This window comes from Coccomyxa subellipsoidea (genome assembly GCF_000258705.1).
Source record: "Coccomyxa subellipsoidea C-169, whole genome shotgun sequence".
In the NCBI taxonomy this organism is placed as follows: Eukaryota; Viridiplantae; Chlorophyta; class Trebouxiophyceae; family Coccomyxaceae; genus Coccomyxa; species Coccomyxa subellipsoidea.
The window spans coordinates 404,273-423,090 of record NW_005178026.1 but is presented as its reverse complement, the minus strand read 5'-3'; the positions used below and the strand labels follow the sequence as shown (position 1 = coordinate 423,090).

The following is an 18,818-nucleotide window of genomic DNA, read 5'->3' as shown; positions in this document are numbered from 1 at the left end:
ACGCACCTTGCCTCTTGGCAGGAAAAGCGTATAACAGTAATAACAATAATAAGAATAATAAGAATAATCATAATGATATTCATAATAATAATAATAATAATTATATTATTATTAATGGATGCGGCACTTGCCTTGGCGGCTGGTCTGCAGCACTTTGATGGCGGCAGACAGCAGCGCAGCCGCCAGATGGCGTTCCCTTTGGCAGACACCCTCCGCGGCCTGGAACGCCCCCTGCAGGGCGCCCTCTAGATGCGTAGCTCCCTGGCAAGCACAAACAAATTTCAGGTACCAATCAGCACGACTTCAGATCATGCATGTGCATGCCAGATTTCGTGGAGATTGAGCGCCCAAGCCTGTCAGGCAAAGTTATAGATCAACACCGGATTGATGAGATGAGATCTCTTGATCTGACGCGCTTGTAACAGACGACCAATGGAGGAATTCTACACAGAGCTGAATTCATCAGCAGAATACTCATTTGTAAAGGTTTGGACTAGCATGACACTGTGAAACACCACTGGCGTCTACGCAGTGCTGATGAGGTCAAAGAGAAGCTGGTTGACAAGTCGCTTACCGCGGCAGGGGACTCCGAAGCCGTCAGAGCGATGCCGATCGCGCACAGCGCAGCTTCCGCCAGCCGCTCGTCCAGGTGGCGGCTGCCGGCGCCAGAACTGGCGGAGCCGACATCGGCAGAATTGAATCCGACGGAACCGGATTTGGTGGCTGGCCGGCCGACGGCGGCCAGAATTGCAGCAGCTGCCGCGAAGGCGGCCGCGACATCGCCGGTGTCGGCTTGGCCGGCGCTCAGGAGCGGGCCCAGCACCTGTGGAGTGTTGATAATTGAGTCAGCGGGTGAATAACCCTGCTTGTTGCTTGCAGTGGTTCGCAAACAATATATGAAGCACTTCCCCTGCAAACGTCTCTGAGCTTGTACTGACTGGCTTTGCTGTGCTAGCTCAGAATCAGGAGGTAGCTGCCTTGCATCGACATGCTGCTGTGCAAACAAATATTCACTATCCTGCTGACACAAAACATTTACTTGGTCCCACTTGGTCAGGCGCATGGCTCGCCTGCTGCAGGGTGCTGTTGACGAGCATGACGAGGTTCTCCAGGTCGTCCGCGCCGAACAGCGGTGACTCAGCGGTGACTAATCGCTGCAGCGCCGTCAGCGCCGTCAGCAGCAGCTGCCCCGGCTCCGGCGCTGCGCTGCTGTGCGGAAGGCCGCCACCGGAAGTAGAAGTGTTTGAAAAAGGAACGCCATAGGATGACGTGGACGGGGACGCCAGCCGCGCGGACACCTGCGCGATGGTGAGGTGGCAGATGTCGAGCAGCTGCTGCGCAGCTGCCCTCACCTCCTCCTGCACGTGATGCATAGCAGCTGTTGACCACAACAAAGAGCAACCTGTGCATTGCAAAGCAAAGCATGCACAGACAGATTGAAAACAGCAAGGGACAAGACCTGCAAAGCTTCGAACACCAGCAGAGTGGCATATTCTTGAGCTGCTATATTTTTGATGGCAGCAAGGATGAAAGATGAACAGCAACAACACCAGCAGATTTTTGTCGTGATGAAACTGAGCAGAACCCCAGCTTTAACGTATAAGACATTTGGTTGTATTGGCCTCACAAATAATACCAACACCTGCACCTATTCACTCTTGCAGTTTCAGCTGAGGCGGGCGCACACAAAGGTCGACCATTTCAGTTGACAGTCATTGACAAGCATGAATCCTCACCAGATCGGTCCCCTCGGCAGAGGCATTGGCCACGGACGCGGAGGCCACGGATGCGGAGAGAGCCAGCAGCGAAGCCGGCGCGGCTCTATCGATGGCGTCGGCGACGCGCGGCAGCACGGCAGCGGCCGGCTCCGGCAGGAACGCTGTCGCGCGGGCGGCCGCCAGCTCTGGGGGGGTGCCCCCCAGCAGCGCCCAGTCCTGCAGCAGCGCTGCCCACTGCCACCGCAACGCCCTGGGAGACAGGCACCACAAAGACATCTGCTGGGCGGCGTTCCAGGGTCCCTGCTAGACCGTTGTGGGGCCGCTATGCATGGTTTCATCTTACCGATGTGTTCCACCTGTTCGTGGCATACCGTATTCTCCTGCCCCTTTCTGCTGCAGGGACCCCGGCACTGGCTTCCACAGCCAGACACTTCACTGTGGAGCAAAAACATCAGCGAGGCTTCCGATGCATTGACATGAAGACGTGAAGCAAGTTGTAAATACAGAAATCAAAGTAATAATGGCTGACCAGCCTTGGGTACATTTCTACTTGCTCCATTGCCGCACAAGCCCCAGGCCCAACGCAGGGCGGCCATAAGACTCCGGTACGAGCGCAAAAAGCAACAATGGTTTGCCAGACGAACTAAGTTTGGCATGCACCTGGCATGCGGCGCCTGGGCTTGGGCAATGATGGCGCTGCCGGGGTCTTCCAAGCGTGCGGCCGCAAATGCTGCGCACTGCGCGTGAGCCTCCAGCAGGGACACCTTAGTGCGTACTCCCACCCACTCCGCATACACCTCCTGTGCGTGCAACTCCCCAATGATATATCAGATATAAATTGTCAATTGAGAAGAGGCTGCTATGAGCTGAGGTGTCGCCCGATTGCGGGTTGTTGCAGCGCTCGTTGCAGCAACTACTGCATCGCTCAGCAATTGTTGCGGGCAAGAACGCAATGACAAAGGAGGTCCTTTGCAATACGAATGAGCACCGAAAACATGCGGGTCCAGATGCAGCCGCAAGCGGGTGAGGTCAAGGCAGAAAGAAACAACTGTAATCAATTCGTGCCTGAATGCTATGTACAACACAGGTCACAGGCCATTCCTGCCTGCACGTCTGCATGCCGGCAAAGCAACCCGTTCCATGCCACCGAGACAGGCAACTCAGTCATGCAGAATGATGCAGGCATGCAATCATCAAGTCAAGCAAATTACCGAGGAGCTCGGCCGCACCTCGGCGTCAGATTCCCACGAAGCAAGCGGCTCAACCAGGAGCCCGATTAGGCGCCGCAGCACGACGCTGTCTCCAGTGGCCATCCCTGCCTCCAGAAACACGGCCGCCAGCGATGCACCGGCCGCCGCCAGCGTCGGCGCGGCCCCGGGCGCCAGCGCCGACCTGCAAAATGAAAAAGAGAGCGCTTAGGAGGTATTGAATCCTCAACCTTCATCGAGAAACATTAGATGAAATGCGCGAATGAAATCTGTGTGCGTCAAACACTGCTGAAGTCGGTACAGTCCCAGGTGCCAGCGCCGACCTGCCAAATAAATTAGTCCATGGTCCCTAACAAAAATGCGCAACGGCTCGGCGCAGGAGTTTTGAAACAGCGTATGAAATATTAGAAGTATGTGCATGTCAGGCTACATAGCAGAGGAAGAAGAGGCTGAGAAGATGGTGCATCGACAGTATCAACAATCCTGGGGCATTCTTGGCCGCCATTCAAGGCAAGACAAGACAGTAGGACTGGTCTGCGTGCCTGTGTACATTGCAAAATTACTAGAATTACCAGAATGATACGCACCTGAGGGCGGAGACAAACTGCGCCTGGAACTGCTCGAGCAGGGGATGGCCTGGCAGCAGCGGGTCCTCGGCCCCGCCAAACTTCTCAAGCACCGCCTGCGATAAGTAATGCCTCGTAAGACAGAAGGGCCCCTTCGCCCAAGCCTAAAAAGCTGCATGAGAGCAGGACACATTTGCCTGTAGGGCTTCAGAAACGATCTAGTAATGTAATGCTGCGGCAGATACCACATGCCTTTCTTGGCAAGACGAATATCTGCAGAAGCAGGCAAATTTCCGCAAATGCTGCTGAACGCCCCCGGAACGGCGCTATCAGAGCAAGCTTCCTTACACGAAACACTTGCCACGATTTGGATCTCAGCAACATCACCAAACATCTGCACCCCTGAATCTGGCTGCGCGTTGGTCAGGGCACAAGAATAGGCTCAGGGTCTCAATGCCGCTTCTGCCTTCGGAGAGATTTGCAGCGTAGATCCCTCAACCTTCGTTTGACACCAGACAGAAAGTGGTAGATATACTACACCTGCAGTAAGTGCACTCCAAGCGGGCGCAGGGCCTCGACGGCGCCGGAGGCCATTTTGAATCCGGCGTCGATCAGCGCCTGCAGCTGCGCCACCAGCCAGTCCCCGCCGCCCGAGCGCGCCGACACATCAGCCGCCGTGTCAAAGTGGCGCGGATCGCCACCGACGCGAATGTCCAGGATGCACCTGCGACAGCAATCTGCAGTGAGCATCATAGCAACTATATTCCATTGCTTGTTGTCGGATATATATAGATATGAATTATTTCAATTTATGCCGGCCCCGGCTGAAATCAACAAGAAGGGTCTACAGCATGCACTCTGGAAAAAGCGCCATCCATTGTTTGCCAGGCAGTGCAGAGTTCGCTTTGCCTGCTTGGCGCATGCGATGATAAGCAAGTTTGACTTTCCTGGGGGTGAGTGAAATGGAGGTGCCAGCAGCTTTTTTGTGGCGCCATGTGCTGCCTTCAGCTTAACGCATAGTGGCACACATGCAATGACAATCTAGGATGTTTGTCAGAGAACAGAAACAGGGGCAGGAAATGCAGGGGCGCACTGTGCGGCGAAGAGGCGGGTCCGCAGCCGGGGGGCGCCGCCGACGCGGGTTTCCCCGGCGGCGACGGCGGTGGGATCCCCCGCCGCCGTCGGGGGGCCCCTGGCGGGGGGCCCGGCACCGCCGACGCGCGAGCCCTCCTCCATTTCATCGTCGCCCCCGTCCATGAGCCCCTCGTCTAATCCACCCCTGAAGCCGGACCCGCCCGCTCCGCTGTACGCTATGCCCAGACCGGACTGCTTCTCTGCAGCAGCCAGCGCCACCTGGCTGCACACCTGCGTAGGTGCCCCAGCCAGCTTAGGTAAGGACTTCCTTCTATATCTGCTGTCCACTGCTTCCTGCCACCCTTCATAGAAGGATGCAAGTCCGAAACGTCCATGTTGACTGAGTGATTTGCAACCACACTGCTACGATGCCAGCGCGGCGAGCATTTTCCTGGCTGCACCAGATGACCAAGCACCCAGCGGGAAGCTGACCCAAGTTCAGACCAAGAGTCACCCTGCATTGAAGTGCATCTGGAAGGGCTCTTTTACTGGAAGTTTTGATTAGTCGGCGAAGCCAGAGCAGCCAAAACGGCCCACACTCTGTTTCTTGAGCAAACCCATCTGTTTTCGACCATCTGAAATGTGTAAAGACCCTCCCTTCTCTTCTTCTGTCTCCCACACTAGTTCACAACTTTCGGGCACACCTCGAGCCAGTAGGAGGGCTGGGAGGGAACCCCAGTACGCAGCAGCGTGCGCAGCGTGGCTCGCAGCTGCCCGGCAATCTCCCCGTCCGTCTCCGCGTCCAGCGCCGCAAACAGCCGCGGCTCCATCCGCGCCGGTAGCAGAGCGCGCGCGTCACGCTCTGCCAGGTGGCGCAGCGTTAGCGCGGCAGCCCTGTGCGCCAGAAAAGGCAATCAATCTTTGTCTCACTAGTAGTGAGCGGAAAGCTCTGTAAAGGTATTGCAACTGGCACTGCTTCATGATACGCTCGGAGACCCCAAGGGACTTTAGGACAACGGACACAGGGCCCTGCAGGCTTCCTGAGTTTCTGAAAGGTTTGGTCAGCCATGTAAGTCATATCTGCCCCAGATGATGAGAAGTCATCCTGTAAGACCCACAAAGTGGGCGCCAGCGGATTCCACTCCAGGGGATGAAACACCAGCTGGCGTGCGACTGTTTCACTTTATGGAGCTCGGGCAGCCCAGTATCATGACACACTTGTGTGCATGATGATATCATAAAGAATCACTTCAAAACCCACCCACCGGCGCAGGGTGGGCTGGCGGGAGGGGAGTGTATCCAGCAGGAGCGGCAGGTGCGCGGCCGCAGGCACGGCTTGGGGCGCGAAGAGCACGAGCATCTGCGCGTACGACACCGTCTCTAACGCTGCCGCGGGGGCGTCCTCTGGGCGGCCGACGGCGCCAGCCGTCGCCTGCACAATTTGGTTTTTCCGTTATTGGATCTAGAAAGTAGGGTTGCAACATTTCATGGGGTTTAGAGGTAACATGCACATTGCATATAGCCCTTTTCAACATATCCTTACCTCGCCTCTTGCTGTTTTCCTCGCCGTCAAATGCCATGTCCTCCCATCTGTCGTGTCTTCAACATACTGTACATTTCTCATCAAGCAGGAGGACAGAGCACTCGTCGACGAGGCAAACAACAAGAAAGCACAAGGACACTCTCTTGTTGACTTGGCAATCCTTGCCCCCATATCTCATATTCAACAGAGTCAGGCATGGCAGTGCACAGCTGCTTCTATCAATGTCCTTGATCTCAGCACATGCCAACCTCACGTGCGCCACGTCCGCCAAGCAGATGCACAGAAGATACACGGCAATCTAAAGTGGCAGGGACAGGCCGGGCCCACCTGCATTTCGCGGATGACTGCGCGGCAGCGGCAGTAGGCGGGCGAGCCCAGGGTGAGCTCAGGGCCCAGGACGGCGACTAAGGCATTAGATAAACGGCCCACCGCCGGCTGCAGCCCGGCTACGACGGCGTTGTCCTCCGCCATAAGCACCTCCACTGCATGCGCCAGCGTCGCCTGACCAGAAATTCCCAAACATGCGCTCGGCAGCCGCCGCTCTCAAAGTTGATCGGTGTTTTTTAGTATATTAGGGACAAAAAGGACCCATTGTGTCTAGCACATGCATAGACCAAGCTACGCTGCCTATCTTGACAAGCGTAAGGCATGCACAGGGCAATTACAGGATGGAAAGCATGGCTTCTCAGCTCCGATCGCATCTCAGTACAGATTACTACACAAGCTCAATCATTGTGGTAATAAGAAAGCAGGACGGACATCCCTTCTTTCTCCAAAAGTTGTCAACTGGATCAATCAAGGTGAGGAATCGCAAGAGAATAAGGAGCTGTGCTAAGTCAGCCAGGCATGCAATCAACATTAATGCTCGCGCCTTGACATGGGGAAGGAAGGCCGGCCCGGCAGCGTTGGCAGTGAGCCACAACCCATGCAGCAACCACAGCTGCACGGGGCCGGTGCACACTGCTGCGACTGCCAGGAAGGTGTCTGCCACCAGGTTGAGCGTGCTCTGCAGCGCAATGCCCCCCTTGGAGCGGATTATGCATCCCACCGCCAACGCCAGCGCGGCCCGCCTGCGCAGCCGCAGGATACACTCAGGCAACATTGCCGTTGATCTTGCAGAGCATCTTTTGTGTGGGATCTGCGCCTAGAAAATACTCCTTGTGCAAGGCGGTACCATCGATAGAAAGAGCGAGTTGCTGCAGACGGCATATCTCAAGGCCTTTCCTTCAACATCCTCACGGTCTATCCCCTTGATGCAACCTCCTGAGCATGCCCCGAGTGAATACCGGCTGTCCACAAGTCTTCGTAAAAACAGAAAACATATAAACCTGGCTCTCAGGGGAGGTACAATAACACGACCACAATGTAAGGAGCTGGCCACACCTGGGCGCGGACGTGGTCTCGGCCAGGGTGTGCACAAGTGAACGCACTACCGCAGCCACAGGACTGGTGCCATTCTTGCTCAGCTGTGGTCCAAGAAGACATGGACGATGCATGGACAAGCTGTACTCTACCTAACAAAATTGCCCATAATATAGCAAAAGGAGCCGCACCTGGGCGCGGACGTGGTCTCGGCCATGGCCTGCACAAGTGAGCGCACTAGCGCAGCGGCAAAGCCGGTCGAGCCGATGCACGACGCAAACGCAAACATCTCCGCCGCCGACCGCTGCAGCGCCTGAATCATAATTTTCATTGCTCACTGCCCACGCATGCTTCGTGCAGAGCAATGGCACTGACTGACTTTGCAAGGACGGGGAATCGAGGGGGTTGTGGACACCGCAATGTATGAGTGTGAACATTTAAAGTAGGGAACCTTACCGCGTCGGCTGCGTCGGCGGCCACCCCGAGCACACTGTCGGCCAGGCCGCCCGCGCGCGCGGCCACCTCGTCCCGGCTGCCCACCTCACCTGCAGGGCAGCACAGATCCAGTCTATGTAAGAACATGCAGGCCGTTTAAGCCCTACTAGTAACAGCGCGGGCAACAGCCATCACCTCATCCCACCTTCTGGCCTCTGCTGCCAAGCCAGGAGTGGCGATTGAGTAGAAAGACTAAGTAGTTGAGAGAGGACACTTTCAAATTGACATCAACAGGCAAGGCATTCAGACGTGCCTCATCAACGCGTGATACCAGTCGCAAAGGTCTAGATGTATCTGTCTTCAGATTGCAACTCTGGGAAGTGCAGGAAAGGTGGAATGCCAAGGACAGAACACCCGCTCAGACGACAGCTGCGCTGCCGCATGGGGTTCAAGAGAGTCAAGGGGTGAGTGAAGGTTGCGCACCCCTGAATTTGCGCGCGAGGGTGTCAAGGCCGGCGAGCGCGGCGGCGCAGACGCATGTGACGGCCGTGTGGCGCCGCACAGGGTCGGGGCGTTCCCTGCGCCCCTTCCCGCCAGCTCCCTCGCTCGCCGCCGTGTTCAGGACGTCCAGGATCTGCACAAATTTGAATTTGAATTTACGTTCTTTTATTTTTTCAGACTGCAGTATCAGCGCATGGATACATAACCAGCAGTTGCAGTGTCACAGCAAGGCTATTCAGAGAGGGTGACTGACCCATTAACTACCATCACCAAAAGACCCTTCAAACATCTGCCAGTTCTGCATTTGACAGCAATGTCCTTCATGAGCTCCCACTCTGCCAGTCAGGTGAAGCCGATGTCTTTGGCGTGAAATGCAGGTTGTATGGCGGGTGATCATGCTGACATGCACCGGAATACAAATAACCTCACGAAGCTTCCTGGGAATTTGGATGTCTGTCAACGACACTTGAATGTGTGGGCACACCTGAAGCTGGTTGGGCTGAGATACTACCGCCAGCAGTGAGCCCAGCAGCGTAAGCTGAGATTCAAGCAAGGCTGCACTCAGCGACCTTGGCTGCGGCAGCGGCTGGTGGTTTCTCTGCAGACGGGTAGCACCTGCATGCATGCGTCGGAAATGGAACAGATCTCTCTTCAAACTCCAAGGTTGCTCCAAAGTATTGCTTTGCAGAGATACATCTGGAACGCTGAATCCAGATGTCTGCGAACCTCAGACAACGAGGGTTGCCAGAATACTGAAAGGAAGGTGCAGGGCTGGAAAACCCTGACAGCTGATGCTTCATGAACGTTGCCTTTTGCCTGGTGCAAAGATAGGATCCCATCAAGATGAAGCACACTTTTGGAGGGCCAGGAAATAATGACATGCAATTGCACAGTGAGAGATAAATATGAGGGTTGTAGCATGCTCTACTTTCTCAGCAAAATTGTGGGTGTTTGAAAATGAGAATGGGATTTTGATAGGCACCTGCGGCTTCAGAGCCCAGGTAGCCTGCGCTGTAGGGGAGGCCTGCCTCCCAGGGGTGGTGCACTGGTCCCCCCGGTGCCCCTACACAGAGCAAAGTGCTCCCAGATCAGACAAATTTCGGCTAACTCTGTCAGTGATTATTGAAAAAAGGGAAATTCTTGAACCATCTTGCCAGGCATGGTGCGGCCCCTTGATGGCAGCACATGGACCAGAGTCTGACGCACTCCTTCCATTGCCAGTGTGTTCCATACTCTTGACGGTGACAGGAGTGCAACAGGCAAAGGCACTTGCTGCCATCAACGGGGTGCACCACGCCTGCATTGCCCTCATTTGTGTGACTGAAATCCTATCTTATACATCCTGTAAACCTATATACTTAGTCCTATACATGCTGTAAACCTATATACTTAGTCCCTACCGCAGGAAAGACTCCTCCGCCGACAGTGCTAGGTGCAAGGTCCAAGCTGCCTCACTGCAGGACCATTACATGGACTCTGGAAAATTCACTTTTTATCACTTTATTGACCATTTTTTTTGAGCAGAAATATAAGTCAAGCTGACCTGCAAAGGCGGCAAGCGCGTCTTCGAGCGGGTCTCTGCCTGGCGCCCACGGCCCCAGAACATCATCCTGCCGGTTCAATACTCTCCGCAGCGCGCCAGCCGCCACGGTCTGCGCTGTGCCTGAATGTGTGCACTCATGCATAAGTGCACGCAGAGAGCAGCACATTTGGCAGTCGTCTTGGCCCTGCCCTGACTTGTACGAGGAAAGGATCAAAAGGGCTAGCGGGTGGTATGACCACAAGAAACCCAAGTATGATCAGTTGCTTTCGGCAGGCCTTCCGTTGAAGCCGTTTGATTTTAAAAACATAGTGCCAAACACCAACCGAAAATACCAGAGTGTGCAATGAAAATATGTTCCACAAATCCTGAAAGGCCAGTATGCCTTCACCAGACATGCTCCTTCCAAACGCTCAAGACCTCACATGTGCTTCACTGTCGGCAGGACATAGCTGGCAACACAATGATGCTTGAATATGCGAGGACTGCTTTACCAAAAAGCTACGCACTTGTCCCGGAAGCCGAGCGGAAGGCGCGCGCGCAGAGCCGCGACAGCGCCTCGTGCTCCATGGCAAACGCGGCGGCGTCCGGCAGCGCCAGGTAAGCTTCCACCAGCCGCAGCTGCAGCTGCGCGGCAGCTGCCACGAATGTCGGGCCGGGACCGGCCACCTTCCCTCGCGCAGCCTCCTGCACATGTTCCAAATTTTGATTTCATCCGCCTCGAAATGCTAACCCGCTCATACCTCGAATTGCACCCCTGTGACGGAAAGTAGCAGTAAAGTATCTCTGCAGGAGGTGAGCATCGGCTATGGAGGTGCTGGGATGGATGTCGAGCGAAGAAGAGCTCATGTGCTGTGCGGACGCGATTGCGCTGCCTTTTGGCAGAAGATGATGCTCAGGCTGACCTGCAAAGGCGGCGAGCTGCTGATGATGTCCAGTGTGGGGGCGAGCAGTGCAGCGATGGTCTCCTGCAGCCTGCATGTGTACATAAAACAGTACTCAAGTCTCTTTACAAGCTAATCCTGGCCATAAATCAGACAGCAAGAACAGCCAGATTGTCGCCACGCACCAAACCTGTTCCTGTCCACAACAATGAAGGCAGACTGCACATTAGTCATCTTGGGAGTGCAGGGGATGACTCACCGGGCGGCCTCGGCCCTCGGCGCCGCGGCGAGTGGCCCAAGTGCGAACGCCTGCAGAAACAAAAACAGTTGTTGTGTACCTTCCTTCAAGCAACGCATCTCGAACATTTCTTCTCCTCTGCTGTGCCAACACCTCTTCTGGTTGCTGCAGATAAAAACAAAAAAAGACAGGAAATAAAACTTTTGCTTGCCGGGATGGGACCGCAAACCTGCAGCGCCTGCAGCGCGGACGCGCGCCACCACATGTGCGCGGCCGCCTCAGTCTCCCAGCCGGGGCTCGGCGCGGCCGCAAATCGGCGCACATCAAGATTCGCCGCCGAATCCGTTCCCAGCGCTGGCTGCCACAGCTCCAGCAGCTCTGCTGGCTGCGCATAATGCAGCGAGCCTCAGTGTGTATGACTGCTTCCTACAAAGAGACGAATACCGGCTGTGCTCGACATTGAGTGCACAAATTGGTGACATGCTGAAAAATTCTCCACCAAGTGTTCCTGGTCTTACTTCCTCCTTTTTCTTTTTCGTTGCAAGGCCATGCTCAAAGCTTCTTGACAACACCTGATCCGACACTTCAACATGGGCAAGAACGGGGTCGAGGTAGACTTCACAACTTTCAAAGTCAGACCTCAACCCCGCGCTTCCTCCCAGTCCAAGAGCCGAGCGCAGGGGGCATCAGGGAATGTTCTGGACAGTAACAGGACGAAAGGAGCTTACCTTGAGCAGTTCAGGGCCGGCATAGACGCAGAGGGCGGAGAGGATAACGTAACCTGCCTCGCGTTCCACCCCTTGCCCGGCTGCCCGCTGGCTGCCGGGCCGCCTGATCAGGCGCTCCGCAGCCGCCATCGCGTCCCGCACTAGCCGGCTTGGCACACCGAGCGGCAGCCTACGATCCCAAAACCCGCTCTAGGTTTTTAAACCCTTCAGCAAAGCTGTTAATCTCTGGTTGGGGCACGCTATCACAAAAGTTTTGAAGCGAGCGATTTGACATCATGTCAGACCCAACCGTTTGGAACGCTTGCACCCTCTGCGCCCATAATCACATGGTGGCACAAGGCAGTGATAAAAGGCAAATCAATGGCTTCTGCTGCCAGCTGAAAGCATACTCCTGCGCAATTTGCTGAAGGACGGGCGTGCAGAACAAAACTTTTAGCAGGCTCTGGAACCATTGAGTTGCAAGATACCGCCAAGAAGAACTATTTTTCTCTGTGAGAAAAGGGTGCAAAAATGCATGCGCACTGCGTAGAGGCGACAAGGAGAGCGGCGGTGCCAAGGGCGCGGCTGTGAAAAGGCATAATAGAACTTGAGCAGGCATTCAAAAAGAAGAGGTGCAGGATCCCGCCGAAAAGATCTACATTTTTCTCATGATACAGAAGAATGACATGCTGTATGGGCAGAAAAGAGAGGAGTGTATTCGCACCGAGTGGAGGCGACAAGGAGCGCGGCGCAGCCGAGGGCGCGGCCATGCATGGCATCCATTACGGGTTTGAGCTTGTCGCGCTCGGTGGCACCCAGGCCGCGGGGGGTCCCGGTCCCCCGAGATTGTGGGGGTTCTGGCGGGGGGTTCTGTGCCCCAAATGGGCCCACCTGTGCATGCATTGTCTTGTTTTATTTCATTGATTTTGATTCCATCACGGAAATCCCTGAGCTCAACCTGGCAAGGCGGCCCTTTCTACAGCTGTGGTGCTCGCATGGTTTCAAGTCTTGTATTTTATCTGTAAGGCATGTGCTAGTAATCGTATTATAAATCTTATGTCGCAGGTGTCGGTGAAGTTGCAGCATCATGCAAGCAGAAGCACAACTATGCACATGCAGCGATTGCACATCACATAGCAAAGATAGTGTCTAATGGGAGGAGTGGAGGGCGATGGGGTTGGGAACGCACCAGGGAGGCAAGCTGCGAGGAAGCTTCCTCCAGGCCTTCCAGCTGCTGAGTGAGCAGGCGGCATGCTGATGAGGGCTCAGCCACCGATAGAGCAGCCAGCGTGGCCGCCGCCTGTCCAGGCAACAACATTCACTTGTTGTTGTACATGTGCCGTTTTCTATAAACAGATGCCAAACACTGATCAGACAAAATGCAGATTTTTCCACAAAAATTCACTATTGAAGGATGCGATGCATACTGCAGCAAGCAGGGATGGTTGTGAGGCAGGGCGCTACTGGAAGGGAACAGCTCTGAGGACAATCCTAGCATGCAAGACGCACTGAGTGCGCTTGGCGTGCACTTGAAATTGACAGCAGATCACAGGAAAGTGCAATGCAGAGTACCTGTGCTCGCAGCAGGGAGTGGCTACTGGTCAGCTTCCAGGTGAGCGGGTCTTGCAGTAGGGCAGTCGTCTCGGGTGATACTTCGCCCAAGACCTCCAGCAGGAGCCCGATGGTTTCCAGCGTCACCACAGCCACCGGCACCTGCCATAACATAGAGTACACACGACTAGGAGGTTTTTTTAGGGATTCAAGGTTGCAGGGTTCACAGAAAGGGCCATTTTGGTGATGTATATTTGTTGAGTGCAATCGTGGATTGTGGTTTGCGAGGTATATTAAGCTTTAAAGGGGACCTGGTACAAAGGATTCTTAAAAGTTACGAGGAGGCACCTGGTCTCCCAGCACACTTGCCACCATCGCTGTAAGCCGCTCCAATAGCAGCCGCTGCGCCATGCAAAGAAAGCAATATCAGTATGGGCATTGAGCCCTGTTGCCGAATGGCTAAATGCACCTGCTATACTTTCAGTCAGGGACTGCAGCCAAACTGCCCATGCACAGAAACGCAAGCGCTGCACACCATAAGCATGGAACAGTGCTTAAGATTGCAGTTTGTGATGGAGACTGTAACCTCTATTATTAAGTTTCGTGCAGAACCAGACCTGATTCATGTGAAGCCACCTTATGTATATCATCACCAGGAAGGCTAGGTAGCAAGTGTCTTGTTGTGCTGAATCGGAACTGAGGAATACAAACCTGAGATATTCCCACACGTCACAGCATGCATGAGGGACAATGCCCACAAGGCATTGTCCCTCATGGCACATTGCCCTGTGCCATGAGGGCTCAAACTGCATTTTGGCCCCTCAATGACACAACGCTCAAGGGACAGATCAACTCCAATCACCTTTGAGTGGTCTAGGCAATGTTTGCTTTGCTAGATGGACCCTACCTGGCCTGTTTCGCCCATCTGCTCGATGACGCCCACGCGCAGCACGTAGAGCACGGTGGCCTGGGCAGCGGGCAGTTCTCCGCTGCCCAGCCCCTGCCCGGCGTCCCCCTCAGCGCCGGAACTGGCAGGGGGCGCCTTGTCTCCTGCGCCGTTCCCTACTTGCGCCAGGACCTCGATCGCCTTCCCCGCCAGATTCACCAGCTCGCCCTCATCCCCCTTCTTCTGCAAGCACCAGCCCAATTCACTCTCAGCACGCTATTTGGAATTTGCATTTGGAACGCTTCATGGAGCTCATTACCACGAGTAGGCGAGCCTGGATACCCACGGCACAGAGCAGTAAGCTGACCTAGTGGTATCAGCAGGGACTATACCGACTTTATTGGCATACACAACCCCGCGGGCTGTGTTGTGGAAATTAACACAGCTGTTACTTTCCGTAACACACGTATATACAAATGTGTGGTTTTCATATCAGGAAGAGGAAGGCAGGAGGCAAAAGATACCTGCACATGGGCCAAGTAGGCGAGCCAGGCCTGTGACAGCGCTCGCAGGGAACGCCGCCTGTCGGTCTTGGCAGCCTCCACAAAGGGGCTGACCAGGCATGTGGTGAACGCGTCACCCTGCAACTTTTCGAGCGCCGCCTTCTTTGCCGGCTTCTTTTCAAGCGCCTTGGCCTGCGCAAAGCAGACCACCGATTCATCTCCTGTGGCGTCGCACATTGCCCTCGTTCCGCTCTCAGTGCAAGCACAAGCAGCTAAGTGTGCGCAAGAGCCGCGCTGATGGCAGAAGAATGGGTTGTGTGGTCCCTTTGATGTTTCGGCTGGCTAACTGAGCTGTTCGGCACTTGAGCAGAGCAAGAGCAAGAAACTTATGGGTCATTTGGCCCTTGCAGAGTCACGAATGGTATGAACAGCAAGCTTGCTTATTTTGATTGGGGAAAAAAGTACGCAGATTCGCCAGCTGATGCCATCATATTCACGAAAAGTCTCTTGCAGAGCAAAAAAAGGCTCAATTCTGTGGTGAGTGTCAGGGGCGGAGCATACGGCATCCGCTGCGGCACATGAGCAATGCAAAAAGCCAGTGAATATCTGAGTCAGATGAGCAGCTAAGTATATTTGGTTCTGTGGTCAGTTTAAGCGCGAAGCCTACCGCATCGGCCGCGGCAGAAGAGGCGGCAGCTGCCACGAAGTCGCCGAGCGCGGCGCCGGCCGCGTCGCCGGCGGCGCAGGAGGGATCGTCCAGAAACGTGATGCACAGCGCGACGGCCTCTTCGTAGGACCGTCCATTAGACGCCCACAGGCCTGCGCCTCCCGCCTGTGCTACCGCCCTCAAGACACCTGCGCAGCAGGGCAGAGGTTGTGTCACATTCTCATACGCGCCGCATGGTGCCTTGTAATAGGCCTCGGTGCTGCTTCTTGAGGCTGCATCGAACAGCATAGCCTTTGTCATCTTCCACAAGCAAGAGAGGCTGCGTTCAACGCACCTGACTGCTGCATTAGAGGTCACATTGCCCTGAAGAGTGACCCCCAACAAAATCTCAATGTCTTCTTCACCCTGGCGGCCAGGCGGTACATAATATATGAATTTTCCAAATTTCACCAAGCAAAACACGTCAGCAAGTGCCGGGAAGGAGTCTCTGTCTGCGCACCGGCCACGGCAAGTCGACACTCCGAGTCGGTGTTTTCTTTGGCGACCCGAGCCACCGCCTTGAGCGCATCTGTCTGCACCCCGGCGCTGTTACGATCCCCCCCGCCCAGGCCCCCCACCACCGCCGCCACCAGCTGCAGCGCCGCAATCCGTAACGGCGCCTCCGACTGCCTGTGCATGCACATATCCACCCACCCTAAGCCCATCGCAACATCGTAGGTATCCCATGTTTGGGAGCACCAACAATTTCACAATTGCAATAATCACATCCCCAATGCTCCCAAACTGTTTTCCAGCTGTGCCGAATAGCCTTTGGATGGCCTCTATGGCAGAGCAATTGCTGCTGACCCCAAGCAGGTAGTTTGACACAGGCACTATGCGCACCAAGATCCATTGAGCAGCAGTCATGGGTATCACATGACAGCCAGAATGATCCTGCGCAGCCTACCCAGCAGGGTTCAGTTGCTCATCCATGTCTGCCTGGACACCCTGGTGGACTGACTGCAGAAGATTGCTTTGTTGTCATGCAACGACCATGTCAGCCGCAAAATGGACACTTTTGCCAGTAAGTACTTGCAGATTTGGACATGATATAGAGAGAAGCAGCTGTGCTCCATCAGCGCACCGGGTTGTGTAATTCTTGTCAGCCGCATCATGAAATTCTTGTGCCAGTCATAAAAACTTGCAGCATTTGCACATCAAATATATACAAGCAGCTGTGGGTGAGCTCACAGGTAAGTGTGAGCTCACAACCAATTGATGGGAGCTCACGTGAGCTCACGGGGCTAAGTGTGAGCTCACGATGGTATGTCATAAGCTCATGGGTAAGTGTGAGCTCACAACCAAAAGATGTAAGCTCACATGAGCTCGCAGGCGAGTGTGCGCACCGGGCCGTGTGTTTTACGCCGAGCGCCAGTGATTCCGGGGCGATGGACGCGAGGGAGCGGCCGTGGGCGGCTGACAGTGCTGCCAGGGCCTGCAACGCCCCCAGACGAGCTGCCAGCGGCAGGCTCCGATTCAGCGCCTCCTGCGCCAGAACAGGCATGGACACTTTAAGGTTCAAACTGTAAGGGGATGACCGCAGGATTGGCTCCTGCACTTGGGCCAGGAGGCCAGCACACCTCTACTAGCACCAACTTGCCAAAGTCCCAATTTTTGTAGAGGGATCAAACCCTGGAATTGTAAAGTGATCGATTGTATTTAAACGTCTCAGTCTGCATGCTTTGTCAGTAACAGACATTGCAGCCAGTGAAGGGAGTGAGAGCCAGCTCATAAACAAGAGCACATCGTGGTGATATTGGTGAGATTGCGTTGCATCCTCTTCTTCGAGGGGTGCGTGCCTTGGATCCCAGGAAGGTTTGGAGCGAGGCGATGCGCGAGTACAGCGGCAGGCTGTCCCCCACCGAGTAGAGCCGTACAAAGCAGGCGCAAATCAGCCGCCTCACCTACAGCCGATTTCACACCATGATAACAAGCCAGATCCGGAGTTTGAGCGCCACCAAAACACACCAAAATGTCCCTGAATCGCATTAATGTTTGGTTTGATTGGGGCAAAAGCTGGAAGAAACTTGCATGTCTGGTGCACTTGTTGGCAAAAGCACCAATCACGTCAGTCACGCAATGTGTTCCAATGCTTGTCCCAATGTGAGCCAAGGGTTGTCACGATTCACACCACAGGTTGCTCCCATGCAGACCAGTGCCCTTGCGCAAATGGGCATGCGTTAATGAGACCGGCCATGAGCTGGCCGTGCTAAGTTGCACGCACCGGGGGAGCAGTGCCCTTGAGCAGGACGCTTTCCAGGGCATCCTCGCAGCGGCGCTGGTACTCTCGGATGCGAGCCTTGTCGCTGCTCTCAATGGTGACCTGCAGCTTCTGCAGGAGCTCCATTGCTGCCACGGGATCCACGCTCTGCTTTGGGCCCCTGGCCTGCCCCACCAGCAGCTCCAGCTCTGCCACCCAGATGTGGAATCCCAGAGCCTGCAGGCAGAAATAATCCACCCTGCGTGAGGTCTGACGCCTACCAGAACAGCTCGATTGCATCTGCTTTTGCAGGACCACCAATTGGTGGTCGATACCAGGCAACGATTGCGATGCAAGATGATATTTCATCTGAATTGTGCAGTATGAGTTATCTGATGCACCTCCTCTTCGTCCACATAGTACTGGGTGTTGGGAGCTGTCTCATCAGGGACGTCCGGCACGGCAGGGAAGTCGTCAAATGCGGCAAAGTCCTCCATGATCCAATAAGTTGAATGAAAAAAAAGTATCAGACAGGCCTCATTGGCTGATAAATTTATTTATCATAGTTTATTGAATTCACGACACGGGTAATGTCCTATTGGATAGGGCAGCAGGGCCTCGAAGATCCCTTCAGTGTAATTTTATCAATCGCAATACTGCACAGACATTTTCTGATGTCCCTTTGCAAGTGTCTGGCAAACTGCTAAGGCCGATGGCGCCGTACTGATCACTTCAATCCATCGACGCCCTCACTTCACAAACAGATTTGATTTTCAGTCTAGTAAAGCATCGAATAAGCACAGATAAACTGCACTATTTTGCACCCATTTCTTTTGATCTGAGGCACACATTCGTACTTTGATGGGGTGTTGCCAGTGTTGGCTTTGCATGAAGCTGGCTACAGGTTGACGACCCTGCTTGATGACCATTCCTGTCTTAGCAAATTGAAAAGGCAAAATGATGATCAGAATGCTCATCGTTAATTGACTGTGTACAAGCACCTACTTTGCAGTCTGGTTGAATGATTCGGGGGCATCACTTCCATCGCAGCCCTTTGTCCCAGGTAGTTCCTCTTGAAGGCAGCGATACTGTGCTGGGGCTTCGTCAGATTGACTCTCTCAGTAGAGCTGAAAACCTCAAACGATCTCTAGGAGTGACTGGAGGTGAGTACCTAGGCATCCTGGCATGTTTTCAAT

General features: G+C 54.6%; 1 protein-coding gene across 1 annotated transcript; it reads right to left on the bottom strand.

Annotated features, from left to right (window-relative positions):
- Positions 1 to 111: 111 nt before the first annotated feature.
- COCSUDRAFT_58122 (hypothetical protein) lies at positions 112 to 18,119 on the bottom strand (the record flags this gene model as incomplete). The annotated part of the gene is made up of 36 exons (XM_005644373.1): positions 112 to 261; positions 575 to 823; positions 1,050 to 1,358; positions 1,737 to 1,968; positions 2,379 to 2,518; positions 2,930 to 3,110; positions 3,514 to 3,608; positions 4,033 to 4,216; positions 4,586 to 4,857; positions 5,271 to 5,460; positions 5,832 to 5,998; positions 6,437 to 6,610; positions 6,987 to 7,179; positions 7,663 to 7,784; positions 7,928 to 8,016; positions 8,390 to 8,540; positions 8,892 to 9,022; positions 9,390 to 9,470; positions 9,951 to 10,070; positions 10,457 to 10,634; positions 10,853 to 10,922; positions 11,091 to 11,140; positions 11,299 to 11,454; positions 11,798 to 11,966; positions 12,501 to 12,667; positions 12,966 to 13,076; positions 13,349 to 13,489; positions 13,676 to 13,729; positions 14,235 to 14,456; positions 14,738 to 14,908; positions 15,384 to 15,571; positions 15,883 to 16,052; positions 16,769 to 16,908; positions 17,120 to 17,326; positions 17,647 to 17,859; positions 18,024 to 18,119. 36 exons carry the CDS (start codon positions 18,117 to 18,119, stop codon positions 112 to 114), a joined length of 5,733 nt encoding a protein of 1,910 aa, XP_005644430.1.
- Between the last annotated feature and the right edge of the window lie 699 nt (positions 18,120 to 18,818).